We start from the raw sequence: 19,087 nt of genomic DNA, 5'->3' as shown, positions 1-19,087 counted from the left end.
CTGGATCGCCACTGCGCTAATATATATGTTGCATGTGGAGCTGTGGACTGCATAGGATAAAAAGAGACACCCTTAAACTCTAAAAGTCAAAATGTTTTCATTTCCAGCATGTAAATCAACAATTTAAACTAACCATGCACTACATACTTGTACACATACTTATATTGACGATCAAGGGGAATAATTCGTTACTTCCCTCTCGGATGAAAAGTTCAAATATTGCTAAACCGAGAAAGAAAGAGTAGTTTATTAAGTAATTTATTTCATTGGTAATCTATATGTTATATTGAACTACAATATAGACAAATTTATTTCTTTATTTAAAAAAAATCACATTTTACCTTTTCATTATGTAAATGTACGAGACCTATGTATAAAACTTAACATCTGGATGGGAATCAAGAACAAAAAAAAAACTAAGTTACAGATATTTAAATTAGCATATACATATGCTGTGAGAATGCTTTATACAAAAGATAATATTGCATGTCAATTAACTGAATTCAAAATTAAGTCACTTAAGATCTATATCTTCAACTAAATAAGAGAGAACAAAATCAAGACAATAAACAGAAGTTCATGACAATAGGTGAATGGAATTTAGTTATTATAACATGTAATAAGAATATGGTAAGATGATCGATATGGGTATTATTACTTCTTTTTAGACCCTCTTGGGGAAATCCTTCTCTTCCATCATTGTTATCCACGAACCTTTACATATATGCAGTACGAAGCAAATTAGCTGCTATCTACATACACACATATTTGCAGATGCAGGGAAAAAATACATAACGAAAGAAATCAAAAGAGAGAATAAGAGAGATATGCTTGGCTCCTCATACGCCACCCACAAAAACCAAGCAACAAGAGGTTGGCTTCTGCTTGTGGCATACAGGGAGCCAGGCACAAACCCACTACTTCACCTTTCACGTACTGTTATTATAATTAAAACCTTCGATCAGTACGTTCTTCTCATCGCCGGCGCCTCCGGCCTTGAATAGATCGAAAGCACCTTCACTACTTCTGTTCACAGAGAGAGAGAGAGAGAGAGAGAGAGAGAGAGAGAGAGAGAGAGAGAGAGAGAGAGAGGAAGCAGAAGATAGAGGGAGTCGCCAAGACTGAAGTGGTCGAAGGTTTGGAGACTATTTAAAGAGGTTTTGGGGGCCCTAGAAGAGAATTTGCTTGACTTGTGCATGTAGTTTAATTAAGTTAATACACATTTCTATTTTTTGAGGGATTCGTTTTTTAAAAACTAAATCACTCTAAATCCTTGAGGGGATAATGGAAATTTAGCTATATCTGCCATTCTGCCTTCATCACCGCCACACTAGGCGCCAGGCATAATTTGGTCTCACACTCTCACTCGTGTCAGAATACTAACGTTATCTTACATTGGTTTAGTGAATAAACTATCCAAAATTTCATTGCAGATAGCAGCATAATGTTTTCCAGAATGTGATTAATTGAAGATGCGTAAAAATGGTACGACTCTTTTATGTCTTGTCACTTCATTTCTCCCTAGATATTCAATATCAAAATAACTTTTCAAGATACCATTTTTGGTGAAAATCATCGATAAATAATAATTCGATACGGTAAATATTACATTGAAACCAAATTTAATCCAATACTATTTGGGTAGACATAGTTTTCCTTTAATATGTGGGGGATGGTGAAACGACAAGTTTTAGCAATTGAATTATTTATTTCACCCAAATTTCATTTTATTTATTATAACGGGACTAAATCACCAAATGTCATTAATTTTCTGTGAGGAATCCAGTTATATAGTACGAATTGTAGTGGTTAACATGATATACATATATCTCCTTCGAACTGCCGACAGTTTCTCCGAAAATGAGATAGTAAGGATAAATCCAACTTGATAATTAATCATATACTTCTCTAAACTGACTATAATCGTAAATATGAAAACTAGATTGATAGTTTAACTTCATGTGATTCGTTTGACGTCCCACTATGTTTTGTGCTTTATCAATATAGAATCAAAACTTAAGACAACTAAAGTAACATCAGATATAATACTTTGATTATCAATTACTCCTCTTGTCCTCCTCCCGCACCTATTATGTTGTTGCGCACTACGACCACCTGCTATAGATCCATGAATCTCATCTCAAGTAGCATGATCAAAATTATTTTCACAAGTAAACTGCTCAAATCCTCCACCTACATAAGATTGTCCACATTCAAATCTTGTATCTCCACCACCTTGTGACTTCCATCACTACCACCACCACACCACCACCACTATCATCATCATATGAACTATCTGGAGTTGCTAAGCCACCTCACACTAGCATTATCATAATCATTTTCTGGGTCTCCAACTTCATCAGATAATACATTGTTTACATAAATTCCAAAATCAGTTGTCTTTTCTACAACGTGTGGAGGAGGGTTGCCAATTTCATCATCGAGGTCAAGGAGAGCGTTTGTCACTGATATGGTTTGACTCTTAAGCGTTAAAACTTGAACTTTTACTCATTCAGATTTCTTTTACGAAAAATTAAAAATTAGCTGATTGAGGGACTACTCTTCTAATTTTCTTTTGGATATATCTCGAGGTTTGAGGTGATTAATTAATCAAAAACTCATCTCTGAGAGTTTGAGACATCCTCAAGTTGAGATAAAAAAATTAATAATTTTTTTCGGATATTTCTCTAAAACATCGAAGATATATCAGATAAATTGTAAATATCAGAGATATTTTATGTTATCGGATAAATATCGTAGATACGAAAAAAAAATAAAGATATTTACCCCTAAGATATATCGGTTTTTTAAGGGAGATATCGGAGGATATATCGAAAATATCAGAGAAATTTTGAACCTCGCTAATAATGTCCGTTCAAGATTGATGCTTGTAATCTTCTTCTTGCATTAGTAAACGTGATGTCTTCTTTGATTAAAAAAAAACTTGTAAAAATTTATCACTCATGTTTGACGAGTCATAACTCCATTCGTGCGACATTGCGTGAATGTAGATCGATCATGTTATTTAAAATAAAAAAGAGATGGTATTTCTAGTTGCAAATCCAAGTGGAACTTCCAATTAATATTGATGAAAAAGATGGTATTTCACTACTATTTCTAATCGAAAAGAAAAATAAAAATGAAAAAGGTGGTATATGCATAATTTAGTTTCTCTATCCCATGCAAATGCATCTATCTACGTACAAACACTGCTATATCAGCGATTTATGATTGCATTCCTACCAAATTAGCCCTGTGCCATATACTTCTCATAAGATTCAAGTTAGAGTCCCTAGTCCCCCCCCCCCCCCCCCCCTCTCTCTCTCTCTCTCTCTTCTCTCTCAACTCTGAAGCATACACGTAAAAATGTAAAGTTACACTGACGTTTGGAAGCTTTTCTTAACAAAGCTAAGCTAGCAATTAGCTCAATAGCTATCAGATATACAGCAGCAGCTAGCTTTAAATCGAAATATGAATAATGGTTTTGAGAAGGGGGCCAAAGTAATGTGAATTATGCTTTCGGGGGCCGCCCGATAATGAGTAATTTTGCATGCTTTTCTTTGTCGGGTTCGCTTGGAGGTACTCCAGGATTCTTCTTTCTCTCTTCTCCAACTTTCTCGATCGACCTGCCATGCCTACCAGCAATGGTTCCCTTGCCTTCTAACTTCATAGAGAACAATATCTAGCTCCTATATGTTACATAAGATTTGTTATCTGTGACCATCGTACGTACAGATCAGAAGCTAGGAGTAACTATCGTGCTTGTGAGTAATTTTTCCATTTTTTTCCTCTGGGATTTCTTGCGTAACGAGAAGGACAATGATAGAGCAGGAGATCGATTTGTCTTGGTTAAAAATACTATGCATAATTATCTTTGAGACATTTCATTATAGCATCTTTAACAGTTTCTCTAACACCCAAATAATCTTTATTATAGAGAAAAAATATCAATTTTTAGCTCTAACAATTCCTCTAAACCGTCCTATATAATAGATAAAGTGAAAAGAGAGAGAAATAAAATATCTAGATTTGTAGAATTTTCAAAATCTCTATAAATTTCAAAACAATCTCTAAACTTTATTACTTACCAAAATAAATTCACTATTTATCCTAAAAATAACAAAAAAAGAAGAAATAAATAATTTATCATTCATTCTCGGGCTTTGGTATAAATGATGATATTATGAGATTCAATTTATTTTTATTTAATTATACACATTTGCATTTAATTTTATACAATAGGATAAATGAGTTGTTGGAGTTGAGAGTTATTTTTGTTGTTGAGATTTTGTGTTTTCATCCTCCATAATAGAGAATTTTAATAGGAGTTGTTAGAGATGCTCTTAGAGATTAGACAATTAGACCTTGAAAAGCTATCCACAAGACATTTCATCACGTTATATTCGCTAAACTATTCTCTGAAAAATGTCAACAGGCAAAAGACTTCACGCTGCTGATATATCACTACACAAGGGAGTCGATTGTTATGACGATATCAAGTTTTTTTTCTTTAGTTTTTAAATTTAATTATGTGCGTTTTATCGTATATTATATATATATATATTTATAATAAAAGATTTGCGCGGCTCCACTCAAGCATTTAGTAATGAAGTTGTCGAAAATAGAAAGAAAATTAAGCCAAGGAGGGAAATTTAAATCAACCATAAGTTTGAAGAGGTTGTTGCCATAACAAATAAAATCATGTGAAAGTTTCTTCATTATATCCTGCCAGGGCCATGTGCATAATGATAATAGACCATGCATGCACTATTGATCCAACTTTTTGTTGGTCAAAGATCAAGCCTAGGCAGCTAACATGATGATGACTATGGTTCCTCAAATCTCTATATGAATAACCCACACATTCATTTTCTCCACAGTTCAACCAGCACAAATGGACAATATCATACACTATGTAGGACCAATTCTTCTAACATAAGCTCCATTTGCGCCGATGAAGGAAAATTGGAAGTGGAATTGCTTTACTTTTTCTCATGATCTGATTGTCATCTTCTTTTTTCTTCAATTTTAAGGTATTGCCTTTTCTCTTTCTCTGACTCAACTAGAGCTGATCCATTCATACATCAGTTCCAAAAAAACGTTCAATTACTGGTTGGTGTGCTTCAAAACAATAAGAGTAAACAAACCTTTCTTAATCCCATTCCACTCATCAAAGAGTTGGGGCCTTATTCCCCTGATAAGAAGAAATCAGTTGTATGCATATGTAATTTTTGTTCAAACAAAGTGTGTTATAGTCTATGCAGAACAGACCTATAGATGAAGAATTAATCTCATATATATGACATTAGGGAAAATGGTACCAAGTGATGAGATTATACTATGTTGTTCTTGAATGACTGTATCCCAATAATTAGTAATAACAAAGTTGTTATCCTTTCATATCTTTTGACTCCATGGATCATGAATCCACTAATGAGATTTTGAGAATTATGTTGTTGGGTGAATAGATCATTTGTCAGTCATGTCTAGATCTTCCTTACATATTTTCCAAGTAAAAGAGTGATTTGAGTTTAAAGGATTGGTGGAGAATAGAGCTCATCAACCTCGTTAGACCAAAGTTTGAAACAGTGGCAATCACTGGAACAAGATTGAAGGGAAACGACATATTAAAGATACCAACCGTTTGGTAAAAAAATCAGAATGCTTTAAACAGTGGACATTGTCAAAATTATGTACTTCCATTGATCGATCGACAATTGGTTTCTACACAATGATCTGATATACATGTGGGACTTCGATCAATGGAAAATCATGATCGTCATTTGTCATTCTGAGTTCAAATAGAGATGATGCTCTTTAATATAATCAATTACTTCATCTGCAGTCAGATACTTTATCGACAATCCTCTTGAGATGCAATCCCTGAGTTAAACAGTAAATCGTCAGTTCATAATTCTTCTTAATAATCTTCTCAACAAGACAACAAGTCAACAACATATCACATTACCTTATTCTTGTTGAGCTTATTTGGTTTGGTACAAGCTCATCCACAATTCTTATGTTACCCTGTAATAAAGATGACATTTAGTAGAGTTAACAAGCATTAATGAACCACAAAGCAATTGACTGTAAAGACGATTTCATCAAAACATATCCAGGACAGAAGGTTTTACTCTTTGAGGCCATAAAAGGTTTGAAAACAATCTAAGAAAAAGGTTATAAATCCCCGAAACAAAACCATGATGAAATCCTAGTCTTTTCATTCAGACTAAATGATTTGCATGACACACGCGGCCGCACATGTATGTTCACTATACAGTTATATATGCATGACCCAAGAATCGTGATGAAATCCTAATCTTTTCATTCAGACTAAAAGATTTGCATCACACACGCTAGCGTGCGCACGTGAGTGTTACTATACAGTTATATAGGCATGACCCAAGAAGACCCTGGAGAAAACTTCATCTGATTCCTAGTTGTTGGTTAATAATTAACTAAACGTGCAGCTAAGCAAATTCCAGAGTTTTAAACCACCTAGGTGAGTTTGGTCAAATTAAGAAGAGACTGACAGAAAACTGGAAATATTAATGGAGTTACCCTATTCTCCCTCAAAATATCATCATTTGACATTATCTTGTCAATATCTTGTCCCTCCCTGCGAATGCAAACCACACCATAATCTCTACATATGCCCCTGATCTGATGATAAACAAGGACAAGGAGTTATGACAGATAACGTTCTCAGAAGTAATGAGCAAATCATCGATAATATATCACATTTTGATGTAAATAACTCTTTATAATTATTAAGTTTTTGAACTAATAAAATTTTCCACAAGAGGTAGCGTAGTAAATACAGGAAGATGAGAATAAACAATATTACAGACATACCTGGTCTGGAATCCAAACTCCAGGAATGCTAAAAGAGTGGAGTAGATCAGAACCACAGACAAGCATGCACTTCAGGGATTCTAATAAGAGTAGAATAACAAATAACTTGTCATGCTTCTAATGAAGGAGTATAAATTTCAGGTTCAAGTTCTCATGGATTAAATTGATTAATCAAAGTCCTTGATGATATATGTGATAAATGAAGTGAGCTAGATCCTAAAGCTTAGCAAGAGCAGAAAATTCAAGCAGCAAAACATTCCTGACAAACTTCCTATAACATTATAGCCATACAGCTTTTGGGCAAGAATATGCACATGTGCTTGGAATTCCTATTTATATGCATACATATAACAAAGAAACAATCTGTGAGATGATAAAATTCTAACTATTCAGTTCAAATGCTTAGAAGCAAAAACTGGTTCATAATTTCGCCAACTTACCACTAGGTATCAGCCCAGATGCAGACAAGAAACCCTTAACTCTAGACAGTACTGTTAAACTTCGTTGGAAGGTACTTTGTCTTGCCTGTAAAAATTGTTTAAAACTAACATACATAAGTACACAACAATTATACCAAGATATAGACTGTACCGCAGAACCAAAGAATGACATGAGAGAGAGAGAGAGAGAGAGAGAGAGAGAGAGAGAGAGAGAGTTACCTCCCATGGGTCAACCATTACAAACTCTGAACTTTTGCAGGCTAAATGACACAACTGTATACGATGGTCAGCAGATAGAAGTCCCTGTAGAGCAGATGACTTAGTACTTTGTCAGACAATGAATGCTATACATGGCTGTGTGATATCTGAGTACCTGATCTTATGACTTAGTCACTTAGCTACAAAATTGTACAAGGCAGAAATAGGTAACCACATAAGCAAGCATTAACAAACTGATCCAAGCAATCCATTGTGCTTATGCAAGCTCTCTCTACTCAAACCTACAGAAAAATTATTACAGGTTCCATACCTTCTTGTTGTATGCATCATTAACAGGTGAAATATAACCTCCAATCACACAAAAGCCTTCAGAATTCAATGCATCCCTTGCTAGTTCTGTGCACACAAAAAAAAAAAAGCAAATAATCGAAATACAGCAGACATGTAATCATTTGTATTCACTGGTTTTGTAACTGTTCATTCAACTAGATTACAATAAGTTTATATATTGTATACTTGTACGGAATAATAAGAATATAAGAAAACCATTCTCGACAAAAGATTACTAACTTAAGACACTAATCAACATAGCAAAAGTTTGAAACCCAAAAAGATAAGAATGAGCCCATCGATAACATGGTTTAACCAGGTAGGCATTTTATTACATGGTTTAAACAAGTAGGCATTTCATTATTTTTACTGTAGCTGTGCCTTATTTACATCTTAAAAACAGTTAAAACAGTATAAATTTGACCTCAAAAAACAAGTATACTGCATACCTGATTCTTTTCAACTTCAAAGATCCATTTCTTATATTACAACATATCAAGGAAACTCATATGCTTGACCCTAACCCATCTAAGAGAAAGATGACATAACTAGTAGTCTCATCGATGAGAACGCCAAAACTTAGCAGAAGCTACATCATATATATCATCTCATCCCACCGCTTATCAGTTTTAAAAGATATTTGTCTATTAACCATGACTATGATTTCATGATTGAGTTGCAACATCGTGTCACTTTGATGAAAACATATCAGTACGACAATATCAGCACTTTAGATAAAAGTTTCTCAACCATAACTGAACAGGAAATCCTCATCTCATCATCATAATTCCTTATACCAGAAACCTATGAGTCTATAACCCAATACAATATAGAGTACAGCCTTCTAATATGTAGATCCAAAATTTAGTAATCGATTATGAAAGATGATAATAATGCAGGTGTAACTTATCCAACATCCGTAAATGCATGTAGGTAAGAGGACTGAAACTTCCAGTGAATGCGAAAATTATAATAATGGTGGAATAACTCACCCATCATTCGCAAATGCATGTAAGTAGGAGGATTGAAACTTCCAGTTGCTACTAGAACTACATATTCCTTGTCCCTGACAGATAGAGAGAGAGAGTCAATATCTTCTCAACAAATTTACACCTTATATTTTTATGAACTTGAACAATCCTCATTGAAAATTCACAAATAAACACGGTCCTGCTGCAAACTAAAAATATACTGAGCTTAAAGGTAGATAAAATTAGGAGACTGAAACATAGAAATACAGTACTTTACTAAACATTATGTTGTCTATGCAATTCCTCATTGTATTAAATTTCTGTTTAAATCTAGTTTGTGAACGCCAACATATCCGTTCATTCCCTTAGCAACAAACAAAACCACAGGCAGTGATATAAACCAGACAAGGTAAAAAACTTACTTGTCGTCGAGATTAACCAAATGCATAGCCAATTTAGTAAGAGGCAGAGGGATATCCATGACACCTGGTATAATCAATAAAAAGAACAAATCAAACAACTGTATCTCTTGTTTTCACAGATAAAATTAACCCCAACCTACTGGGTGTATTAAGTCTCTAACAGCCTTTCTATCTGCCCAACCCTGTTGATTTCACAAGCTAAACAAATCTACAGCACGAAAACCCACAATGAAAAAACAAGAACTTCCATCCAAATCTAACACTCTCGTACCAGCCAAATACAGCATAATCAAGCATTAACAAGATTACAATCGAAAGATACCCAAAGACTATGAAACGCAAATAAGCTAAACCCAGACTAATTAATTGAAAAATCAATACCCTTTTTGAGAACAAATCTCCTCCAACCCAAGCTCCAAGCTAAGTAAAACTGGAAGACTTCTGATCTTTTGTGATATGTGGCTTTTGAAACTTGAAAGTTGAAAGCCAAGTGTTTTACTATGGGATCAAAGTTAAAAGGTTCGTTTTACTTCAAGTTAAAAGGTTTTTTTTACTTCAAGTTAAAAGGTGGAGGCACGGTTAAAAAAGTTGGATACTTTTTGAGTTCTGAAAGGTACTTGTTTCCTATATTTTGCTCCAGACTCAATATGGCGGGTATCACAAAGCTCACAGTGGCCTTTTGTGCTCTTGTTTGACTCATGGACTCTGCCGCCTTCCAATGCCTTCAAAGCTTCCTCCTTTGCATTACTCTTGGCCTTTCTTCTTTTCTTCTTCTTCGTCTTCATCATCATGAGGTCTCCAACAAGCCCAAAACCAAGAGCACTTGCTCAGCCTCTCAAGGTTTCGCTCTTTTAACTCACTTTTCTGCTTATCCTTTATCGTTTGATATTAGAATTGCGTTGATAGTTTGCCAAGATTCAGTTTTTAAGTTACCCATGTCGTTTTCTCATTGAATCGTTGAATTGTATTGAATCTGTGCCTCAGTGTTTAAGTCAATTGCAATTTGTTGCTTTACCCTTTTAATTTCTTTGTTGAAGTGTAATGAAATTGTGCCAAAGTTTAATGTTTAACTCATAAGCTGCTTACTGTTGAATTGTATTGAAAATTGTGGCAGGTTCTAACTTTAACTTATTTGCTCCTTACCATTTGTGTTTCACTGTTTAGTTGTCATAAAATTTTGAGAAGTTCAGCCTTTAACTAATTTGCAGCTTACCCTTTTGATTTCATTGTTGGATTGTATTGTAAATTGTGCCGAGAGGTTGAATCATCAACTCACTTGCTGCCTACCCTTTTGATTTGATCTTGGAATTGTTTGAAACTTGTGGCAAGCTTCAATCTTTAACTCATTTCTTGGTTACCCTTTTCATTATATCATTGAATTGCATTTAAACTGTGCCTCAATTGCATTTTCAGGACACTTATAGACGTGCAAGAAAGAACCCATTTTTTAATGGGCTGATAGATGGCCCTCCCCCACCGGTTGATTTTAATGCAAGTCCCGGCAAGAACATTGCTCGGTCTGTGTCAGATATTGGTCTTAGACCGCAGCAAGAAGCCGTATTAAATGTGTTTGATCAGTTCAGTCCAAATGAAAAACCCTATGATCAAATTACCCCAAAGAAAAAACACTCTTCACTTAGTTTAAAAAAGAACCCTTTTGAGCATAGTCCAGAAAAGAAATTTGAATGGCCAGAAAATGTGAAAGTAGAGGCCTTCGAATTCACAAATGTTCAGACTGTGTGTAGCTTTAACTTGGCTGCTGAAAATAATAATCAGCAGCATGAGATTGTATCTAGTGATATGAGTCCCACAGTTGAGAAAGTGTTTTGTGTTAATAGAAGGAAGGAAGACCTGTCTGCAGTTCCACTTCCTCAGTCTGCAGCTTCATTTTACAACGGAAACTCACCGCTGTTCGAAATTGCTGAGTCATGTCCAAGCATTAAGAGGCTTAATCTGTTCCTAAAAGCGACAAAAAATGAAGTTAATGCTGGTGTCCCTGGAAGATTCTTACATGCAGTAATAGCTCAAGATGTTCCTGGTAAATGCCTATCTTTCTTCTGTGTTATATCTGTATCATTGCCTTTGAAACTTCTCCTACACAACAAGAGGAGGCTACAATATGCTCACACTATCTTTTATATATCTGATGTGCCCTAAAAAGGCGAAAAGTTTGTTATTAACATTTTAAATTTGTTACCTAGTCTTTATCTTGATTGATTTCTATTTTTATCATTTCTACTGATACTTTTAACCACATTGTCATTCTAAGGATTTTCGTTGTCCAATGTCCATGCTCATCTATAGTCAGGCATGCAGAGTGCATTTGGCCTATGTGGGCATCAATTCTGTGACTGATTTGAGGTTCTTGTAATCATTATATCACAATTTACAGATGTCGGATCTGTTGCCTCAACCATAATGTATGCTTTCTACCTGAATGAAACACATAAAACTGACCATCTATGCACGGTTCCTGTGATCAACATGAAAAGGTCTGAGATAAGCTCTCAAGCCGAAGTCAAATGGTTGCTTGATTCCTGTCAAATTGATCAAAAGTCCTTAATCTTTGTAGATGAGGTATGTTCTACTTGCAACAGAAATGCTTGCAAGTTGCTTATTTCTTGTCAAGTTCTGTTATGGTCTTCCACCTGGATAGAACAATGCATAAGAGCAAACAAGTCCGGTCATTTGTGACATGCCTGTTCAACTTATATGCTTCCTCTTGATTATGGAATATTGAGCAGATCGATCTGTCATATTATGATCTATTTGGGAGTCTTAAACTGGTTTTACTAAATGGCTACAAGCTCCCAACAAAGCAAGAGGTACTTACATTTGAAATCTGGATACACTTGTGTTCTTAACCTCAGGAATTTATTGATTATTGTGTCTTCCTAAAACAGGCATTGAAAGATGCAGTAGTTGAAATTTTCAATTGCGGAAAGGTGATTGTTGAATTATGTTTACTTTACTAGGTTACCTTACATCTTCGAGGAACCTTCAATTTAAATCAGCTATTTAAAGATTTCTTTTCATTTTGCAGGGTGACCCTGTATACCCCTGGGTTGATACTGTTACTGTAGGAGAGGTCTGTTTTTTTACAAGTATGAATGGACTGTTTCTTTTCAGTTAGTACACAACTTATGAAGAACTGAAAATTATTTGTGCAGTAAAGTCTGAATGGTTTGATACAGTGCTTTTTGCAATTTGTTGTTTCTATCTTTAAATTATTGTACGATTTGCTTGAGCCAAATATTATCTTTTTGTTTGAATATTTGGCTCCTTTTTAATGCATTTTACATATGTATATACAAATAAAATGTCTATACGAGCGTAAGCATGCTGACATTATCACTATTTTTTCTGAACACTATGCTGGTTGCCTTGTTATACCAAACAGGACAGTTCATGCTGTACTCCAATCGCTGAGAAGTTTGCACTGCTTTCACCTGAGATTTTGGCTGGACATGGATTCAGTCGAGTTTTGGTAGCTTCCTTTTCACCCCTTATCTTGTTATACAATGCGTAGTTATTTCATGATTCTAGACCCTCCAGGGGAGGATGCCATATTGCTCTGAGAAGTGTGATTTTACTATAAAATACTGTCGATTTGCATATAATTTTATGAAGAAAAAAAAACTATAAAATAATATCACCTAATTGTTTAGAGTTTACTCACACCTCCTATTATTGATTAACAAAACAATATTCCTGATTGCCTGCAGTTGGCTGCCATCCTATTAGATTCTGCAAACCTGAGCAGTTCTAATTGTTCCATCAAAGATAAATACATGGCTACAATGCTAATCCATGGTGCTGGTCGCTTTGGATACAATGGTCTTTACCAATTATGTATGTACCTGGTCCTCCACTTACACTTACTTTCTAGCTCTCAATTTTTCATTTTCAATAATTAAATTGTTTTCTTGATTTCAGTGAGATACAAAATGTATGATGTAACTGGTCTCAGAGTAGATGATGTATTGCGCAAGGATTTCAAAAAGTGGACACGCGTAGGTAGAAACTTGAACCAACCCTTAATTTTCACTTAATGGTGCATCTCGGGCCTGCATAATGCTATGTATATATCTCTAAAGATTGAGTGTTCTATAAATTGGTGTGACCAGTCATCTGCGGTCACTACTGGCACAATATAAAACCAGTAGAACCAATGACATCAGACTGATAATTTAGTTTTATGATATTCGGATATTCCATGCTTTGGCATAGGAATTTTTTTTTTTGTCTTATATCATGAACAATTGTTTCCAATGACTTGGAAATGTTGAAATAGGTAATCAGGACAATGCTGGCTCTAGATTGACAGTATCACATATTGGAATGAGTTCTATTGGGACGTCTATAGCAGAATTTCTTGATAATGAGGATTCCACAGTGCGTGAAATAAAATATTTTCAGCGTAAGTGTACTTTATCTCATTGTTATCACCTATTGTAATTTCTTGAATAGGTATTGTATCTTCGTGGATGAAAGATGAGCTATCTCACGAACATTGTTATATAGCTTGCACACATCATTTCACGCATCAGGTTGTCGTTTCTATGAGAACTTCTCTTTTTCTTTTTTTCCTGAGAAATAAACCCATTTCCTCATTGGTGTTTGATAAATTCTCGATTAAGCATAAAGTGGTTCTGTTTCACAAGAAACAAAAAGCATTTACTATTAAATCCAAGTGGGATTATGCAGTATATTTGGTGAACCATATGTGTACTAGATGATAAATTGGATTAATCCTAAATTGGATTAATTTCAATTTACTACCCTGAACTTTAGGTCCTTTATCAGGTGTGCCCCTTTTCTTTTCTTTCAATCATGTGTGCTCCTAAAGTTTTTAAAAACCTTAACAACCGGATACAATTTTAATTTGAGCCTACGATGACGTCAAGATCTAGATGTGAATGAGAGAATAATGAACCATCATTCAGTTTATGACCCTTTATGAAGCACAAAAACATCTTATAGATATCTATCTCATTATTTTGATGGCATAAGTTTGAAGGAAATTTGAAGACTTTTATTAGTCTGATTGAAATTCAAAAGTACAAGGGCACACATGATTGAAATAAAAGAAAAGGGACACACCTGATAAATGACCTAAAGTTAAGGGTAGTAAATCCTAAATTTATAATCCATGTGTTGTGCTTTAGTCCAAGCACATTTAAGTTATTTCTTCCTATTTATGCGAATTATAATGGAAGTATCATGATGTATGTTGGTCTTTATCATATTTAATGCAGTGTTTATTTTCATTGCCCGACTTGTAATTATATTCTTTTTGTGGATTTCCCCTACCAGTGCAATATTAAGATGACCTCTTCAAATTATTTCTGGATTATTAACACATTAAGACTCCAAGCAACATATTCATTCATTCATATGTAATTATGTTCCCGTCTTCTTCTTTTTTTTTGTTCAATTTTTATAATTTAATGTGTGATTTCAGAGATGGAGAAACTTCGTCTTCTCATGATTGTTTCTGGGTATTATGATTTGAAAAAGACCTTCAAGGTAAGACAGATGCTTCGATTTTATGTTCATGCCATGCTAAAGAATTATGATCATACAGCTTTATGTTACCCAGGAAAAAAAAACTAGATGAGCAATATTAAAATATTATTAATTCCCTGCTACTGACCATGCATATTCCAAAGAGCACTTTCATTTTTTTTTTCTAGTTGGTAAATATGGAGTGACATCACTTTATCTTTGGTCTACTTTAGAGAGAGATCCTAGTCTCCGCTCAGTCAGTGGAGCTCATGAGGAATCTGCTGTCTTTCTTGAACTTGAGTGCTTCCAAACTACCCCTGAAAGCTATCCCCAAGCCAGGTATGAATCGCTTTAAAACTCTGCAGAACATGAACTTCAGTTTCTTATGGTTGGCAAAATTGCATTTATATCCTACTTAAATTTTGAAAGAGTACATCGAAAAGACAGAAACTCATACCTCAGTATGATGATTGTCTGAAATGCATATAAGTTGTCGTTTGTTGATGATTGCACACATTTTAGCTTCGAAGTTTCCATGATTAGTTGCAATTTTGTATGATGGCCATGTAGGTCTCCCAGAGCAGATGCGAGCTTTTGAGATTGACAAGATGACATCAAGAAAGACCATCGAGCGGCTCTTGGAAGAATTTGGTGGGAATTCAAAAGGCTAATCTGAATTGATCACCCAGTCAATTATGCAGTACAGTTCTCGAGTATGTGATTAAGAAAAGTGATGATACATTTTGTGGAACAATATGATGTAAGATATAATATATTCTGGCTGCTGAAATTGAAAGGGATGGTGATTATCCAATTCCTTAGCACTTGGGCCTACAAATATTTTTGTCGGAATATCAGAATACTGAGTCTAAGTTGCATCTTTTCTCTTACCGCTGCTTCCAATACTTATTACAAGTCTCATGTCTATGGTTTGGATGCCATAAATTTACGTGTGTAACTAACTGTCCAGTTAAAGAGTATTGGTGTCATGCTTTAGCCTCAGCTCCAACCCAAACTTTTTTCCTATAAGAATGGATACACTGGATACTTCTACCATGGCAAAACGCTCATCAGTGTGAATATTGGTCTTGACAACCGACTTTCCTTTCAAATTTGTTCCCTTAGTAATGTTGACTGCAAACCCTTCTGATCCATCAACTTTTTCCAACCCAATGAAGGTAATTTTATCAATGATCCATTTCTGGCTCAAAGCAAATCCTCCATTTTTAACCTTTGAGCTCAAAAACACAATTCCATTTGCTGCTCCACTATAGAATTTGACTAAGCTCCACTTCCCTCCCACTCCTCCCATTTCAACTTCCTCTCCATCATCCAAGAATACTTCTCCAGTGCTCTCTCCGCTACCACTGAAGACCACCAAGAGTTCAAATGCAGTCTTTCGAGCAGCTTGTGTTGTCAATGCCTCTCCTTGCAAGGCCAAAATGTTACCTTCGCGGACATGTACATTTATATGATCAGCTGGTGCGTCCAATATAACATGCTCTCCCGAGTCTACACTCACTGATCGGGAGTAGTTGAAGAGATCAAACCAGTTTCCAGTTGGAAAATACGCCTCGACTGAAGTTGCTCCTTGCTGCAACACAGGTGACACCATTACACCTTTACCAATCAGGAACTGTGAACTGATGTCGTATGTATTGGTATCTTCAGGAAAAGAGAAGAAGAGGGGCCTTGCAATGGGGGTCCCTTTTTTGTGTGCCTGATACATAGATGTGTAGAACAAGGGGAGCAACCGGTAACGGAGGCCTAGTACCTTCCTTGCTGATGCAGCTACTGATTCCCAAACATAGAGCTCTTGGCGGATAGTAAACTTCTCTGAATGATCTCTAGAAAACGGATAAAAGGCCCCCAGCTGCATGTAGACAGATCAATAAGACATTAAGACAATAAAGTTAGTAAAATTGCTTATGCAAAAGTGATAAATGAAGACAATGTGGTGTAACTCTGCTGCAACGCCTGCAAGTATTCAATGTTCAAGCTAAAGGCTGATGCTCAGTTACCTGAATCCATCGCCGGCAGAGTTCTTCAGTAGTATTCTGAGAGAAACCACATATATCAGCTCCAACCATCGGAACTCCAAATAGTCCAAAATTCAAAATGCCTGGAATTGTGTAGGCCAAGTCACTCCATCTAGCTGCATTGTCTCCGGTCCAGTGTGCTGTGTACTTACCAGAGCTTACAAAGGTTGATCTAGAAAGTACAAATGGTCTCTTACCAGTAGCATTGATCAACCCCTGGTGTGTTGCTTTAGATTCCAAGAACCCATACATGTTGTGAACATTATACTCTGTCACATTACCAAAGTGTAGAGCTGATGCCGGAACGGTTTTACTAATGATCGGGCGCTGAACTCCGGAATCATTGATTTTGTAAGGTGGATCATCAAGTGTGGAATTCGGAGAGGGAGGAGATGTTATAAAGTTGGATAGCTCATTCATATCAATCCAGAGACCATCAAAAGCCAGTTGGTCTTGAAATAGTTTGATCTCATTAGCCCAATATTGTTCACTTTGTGGATGTACAAAATCAGGGTAGTAAACATCACCAGGCCATACATTTCCCTGGTAAGGAATGCCATCACGTTTTATGTAAACATCTGCTTCCTTCCCTCTGATATAAGTTGCATAGCTCTCATTTATGCTGATACCTGCAAGAGCCGAATCATATGGTAGAGAAACATTTAGCAACAATGTTCGGTTCTACTTATGCTTTGTTTCCTCAAAGCCTAATCTTAACAGTTCAGATTGACAGTCTGATAACATAACATACCGACAATATGAAAAGAAAACTCACAAGCGGATGCAAGAAATAATAAAAATGCAATTAGTGTCTATTGCGGCTCACCAGGGTCCAAGATGAGCACATATTTCTGGCCATTTTGGTGGAGGGCGTTTGTAAAGGTCTGCATTTTATCCAGTGGAAAGTTGATAGGATCAAGAGTGAAATCCTTGTAAGCATCCATGTAGTCAATATCTGTCCACATAACTTCAAGAGGGATGCTAGCATTTGCATAACCAGCAACCACCCCCTCAAGATCATCTACATCCTTGTAACCATATCTACACTGGTGGAATCCTGGTAGAATATCGAAACAATGGTAAGTAAATTTACCCCTCGGTATCAGCTTGATCTCCTCAATTTCATGTGTATAATGCATGTAGAGATGACCTTTCGCAGTCGGTCTAACATATTGTGACACTAGTATTCACATTACGCCGGTAAATTCTTTTTGTTTGGTTAACATTACGCTTCTAGTGTATACACTACATTATATATGAATTTCAGTTTGAACAAACTATATATCAATACTCCAAAATGAAATTTACAAATTACCAAGGTAGGATTTAGAATTCACTACTTACCAAAAGACCAGTAAGGCATGGGGGCAGGTCGGCCAATGAGCTCCGTGTACTGCTCCATCACCAATTCCGGCGTCGGGCCGGAAAAGAAATACAAGTCAACAACTCCGCCAATCACCTTATAAGTAACCCTGTCTCCGCCATAATTTACATCCATGCCATTACTATTCAACATCAACACTCCATGAGTAGCTCCCGCGGTAACATTCCCATCGCCGGACGGTGACCTCACGTCCATGTAGAAGGGGTGGGACCCATAGAGGTTGACGTCGACGTTGGCGCTGCCAATGTCGGCGGCCCAGAGCGTGAGAGTCTGGTTGGGTTGGACCTTGAAGGAGGGTTTGGTGTGTTCACCAAGGCCGTAGAGGGAGGACCGGGTTTCCGGGAGAGACGAGGAAAGCTGGATGTACTGGTCCTTGAAGACGAAGATAGAGGAAGGGTCGGAGGGGTTTGGGGTGGCGTCGAAAACGACATCGTTGGAGGAGCGGCGGGTGACGGTGAAGCCGAATGGGGTGGTTTTGCGGAGGGTGAAAATGAGATCATTGTCGGAGATGGAATGGTGGGATGTTTGTGGAGTTTGGCGGGGGAGAAGGTCTTGTGGGATTTCCCATCTTTGGTTATTTGAGTCCGTTATTCTAATTCGTAGTCTCTCTTTGGTTTCATAGCTGTTTCATATAATCATATTACAAATTAGGAATTTTTTTACAAATATTACATGAAATTTAGTACACTATTAATATCGATACATCAAGTTATAAATTATAAACTCTAACACACAAACTAAGAAGTTTGTTACACGAGCAGTACATGCGTCAATAACAATGTTAACTATGCCATTAATTCGTTATCAAAGAGTAATGCAGTAATTCATGTTTATGTCTCTTTCTTATTCTCTCATTTACACGCCACTCACACTCTACACAAGATCAACTCTGCATCCACTATAAATCTCATTCACCCAC

General features: G+C 36.1%; 3 protein-coding genes across 4 annotated transcripts in view; 1 reads left to right on the top strand and 2 right to left on the bottom strand.

Annotated features, from left to right (window-relative positions):
* Positions 1 to 5,594: 5,594 nt before the first annotated feature.
* Positions 5,595 to 9,698, bottom strand: LOC126787799 (nicotinamide/nicotinic acid mononucleotide adenylyltransferase). The gene is made up of 10 exons (XM_050513703.1): positions 9,619 to 9,698; positions 9,238 to 9,301; positions 8,837 to 8,910; positions 7,825 to 7,910; positions 7,515 to 7,598; positions 7,296 to 7,380; positions 6,856 to 6,935; positions 6,562 to 6,663; positions 5,969 to 6,027; positions 5,595 to 5,883 (listed from the first exon to the last, which is right to left on the bottom strand). The coding sequence occupies exons 2-10, from the start codon at positions 9,294 to 9,296 to the stop codon at positions 5,787 to 5,789; spliced, it is 726 nt and encodes a 241-aa protein (XP_050369660.1). The 5' UTR covers positions 9,297 to 9,301; positions 9,619 to 9,698; the 3' UTR covers positions 5,595 to 5,786.
* Positions 9,699 to 9,871: 173 nt separating this feature from the next.
* Positions 9,872 to 15,635, top strand: LOC126786690 (uncharacterized). The gene is made up of 13 exons (XM_050512590.1): positions 9,872 to 10,077; positions 10,651 to 11,275; positions 11,630 to 11,814; positions 11,982 to 12,062; positions 12,141 to 12,182; positions 12,281 to 12,325; positions 12,638 to 12,724; positions 12,963 to 13,089; positions 13,174 to 13,254; positions 13,532 to 13,657; positions 14,702 to 14,766; positions 14,979 to 15,084; positions 15,316 to 15,635. Exons 1-13 carry the CDS (start codon positions 10,027 to 10,029, stop codon positions 15,414 to 15,416), a joined length of 1,722 nt encoding a protein of 573 aa, XP_050368547.1. The 5' UTR covers positions 9,872 to 10,026; the 3' UTR covers positions 15,417 to 15,635.
* Positions 15,459 to 19,087, bottom strand: part of LOC126786688 (alpha-glucosidase-like) — a 109,533-nt gene continuing 105,904 nt past the window's right edge. For both annotated transcript variants that reach the window (XM_050512586.1, XM_050512587.1), the window contains exons 3-6: positions 18,129 to 18,790; positions 17,611 to 17,841; positions 16,767 to 17,413; positions 15,459 to 16,618 (exon numbers count right to left, since the gene is read on the bottom strand). In XM_050512586.1, coding sequence (XP_050368543.1) covers positions 15,716 to 16,618; positions 16,767 to 17,413; positions 17,611 to 17,841; positions 18,129 to 18,790 — 2,443 coding nt within the window. In that variant the 3' untranslated portion in view covers positions 15,459 to 15,715. The remainder of the gene's footprint in view (positions 16,619 to 16,766; positions 17,414 to 17,610; positions 17,842 to 18,128; positions 18,791 to 19,087) is intronic.

Source organism: Argentina anserina, chromosome 3 (genome assembly GCF_933775445.1).
Source record: "Argentina anserina chromosome 3, drPotAnse1.1, whole genome shotgun sequence".
In the NCBI taxonomy this organism is placed as follows: domain Eukaryota; kingdom Viridiplantae; phylum Streptophyta; class Magnoliopsida; order Rosales; family Rosaceae; genus Argentina; species Argentina anserina.
Note: the sequence above shows the minus strand (reverse complement) of the source record. Positions and strands in the feature narration are given on the sequence as shown.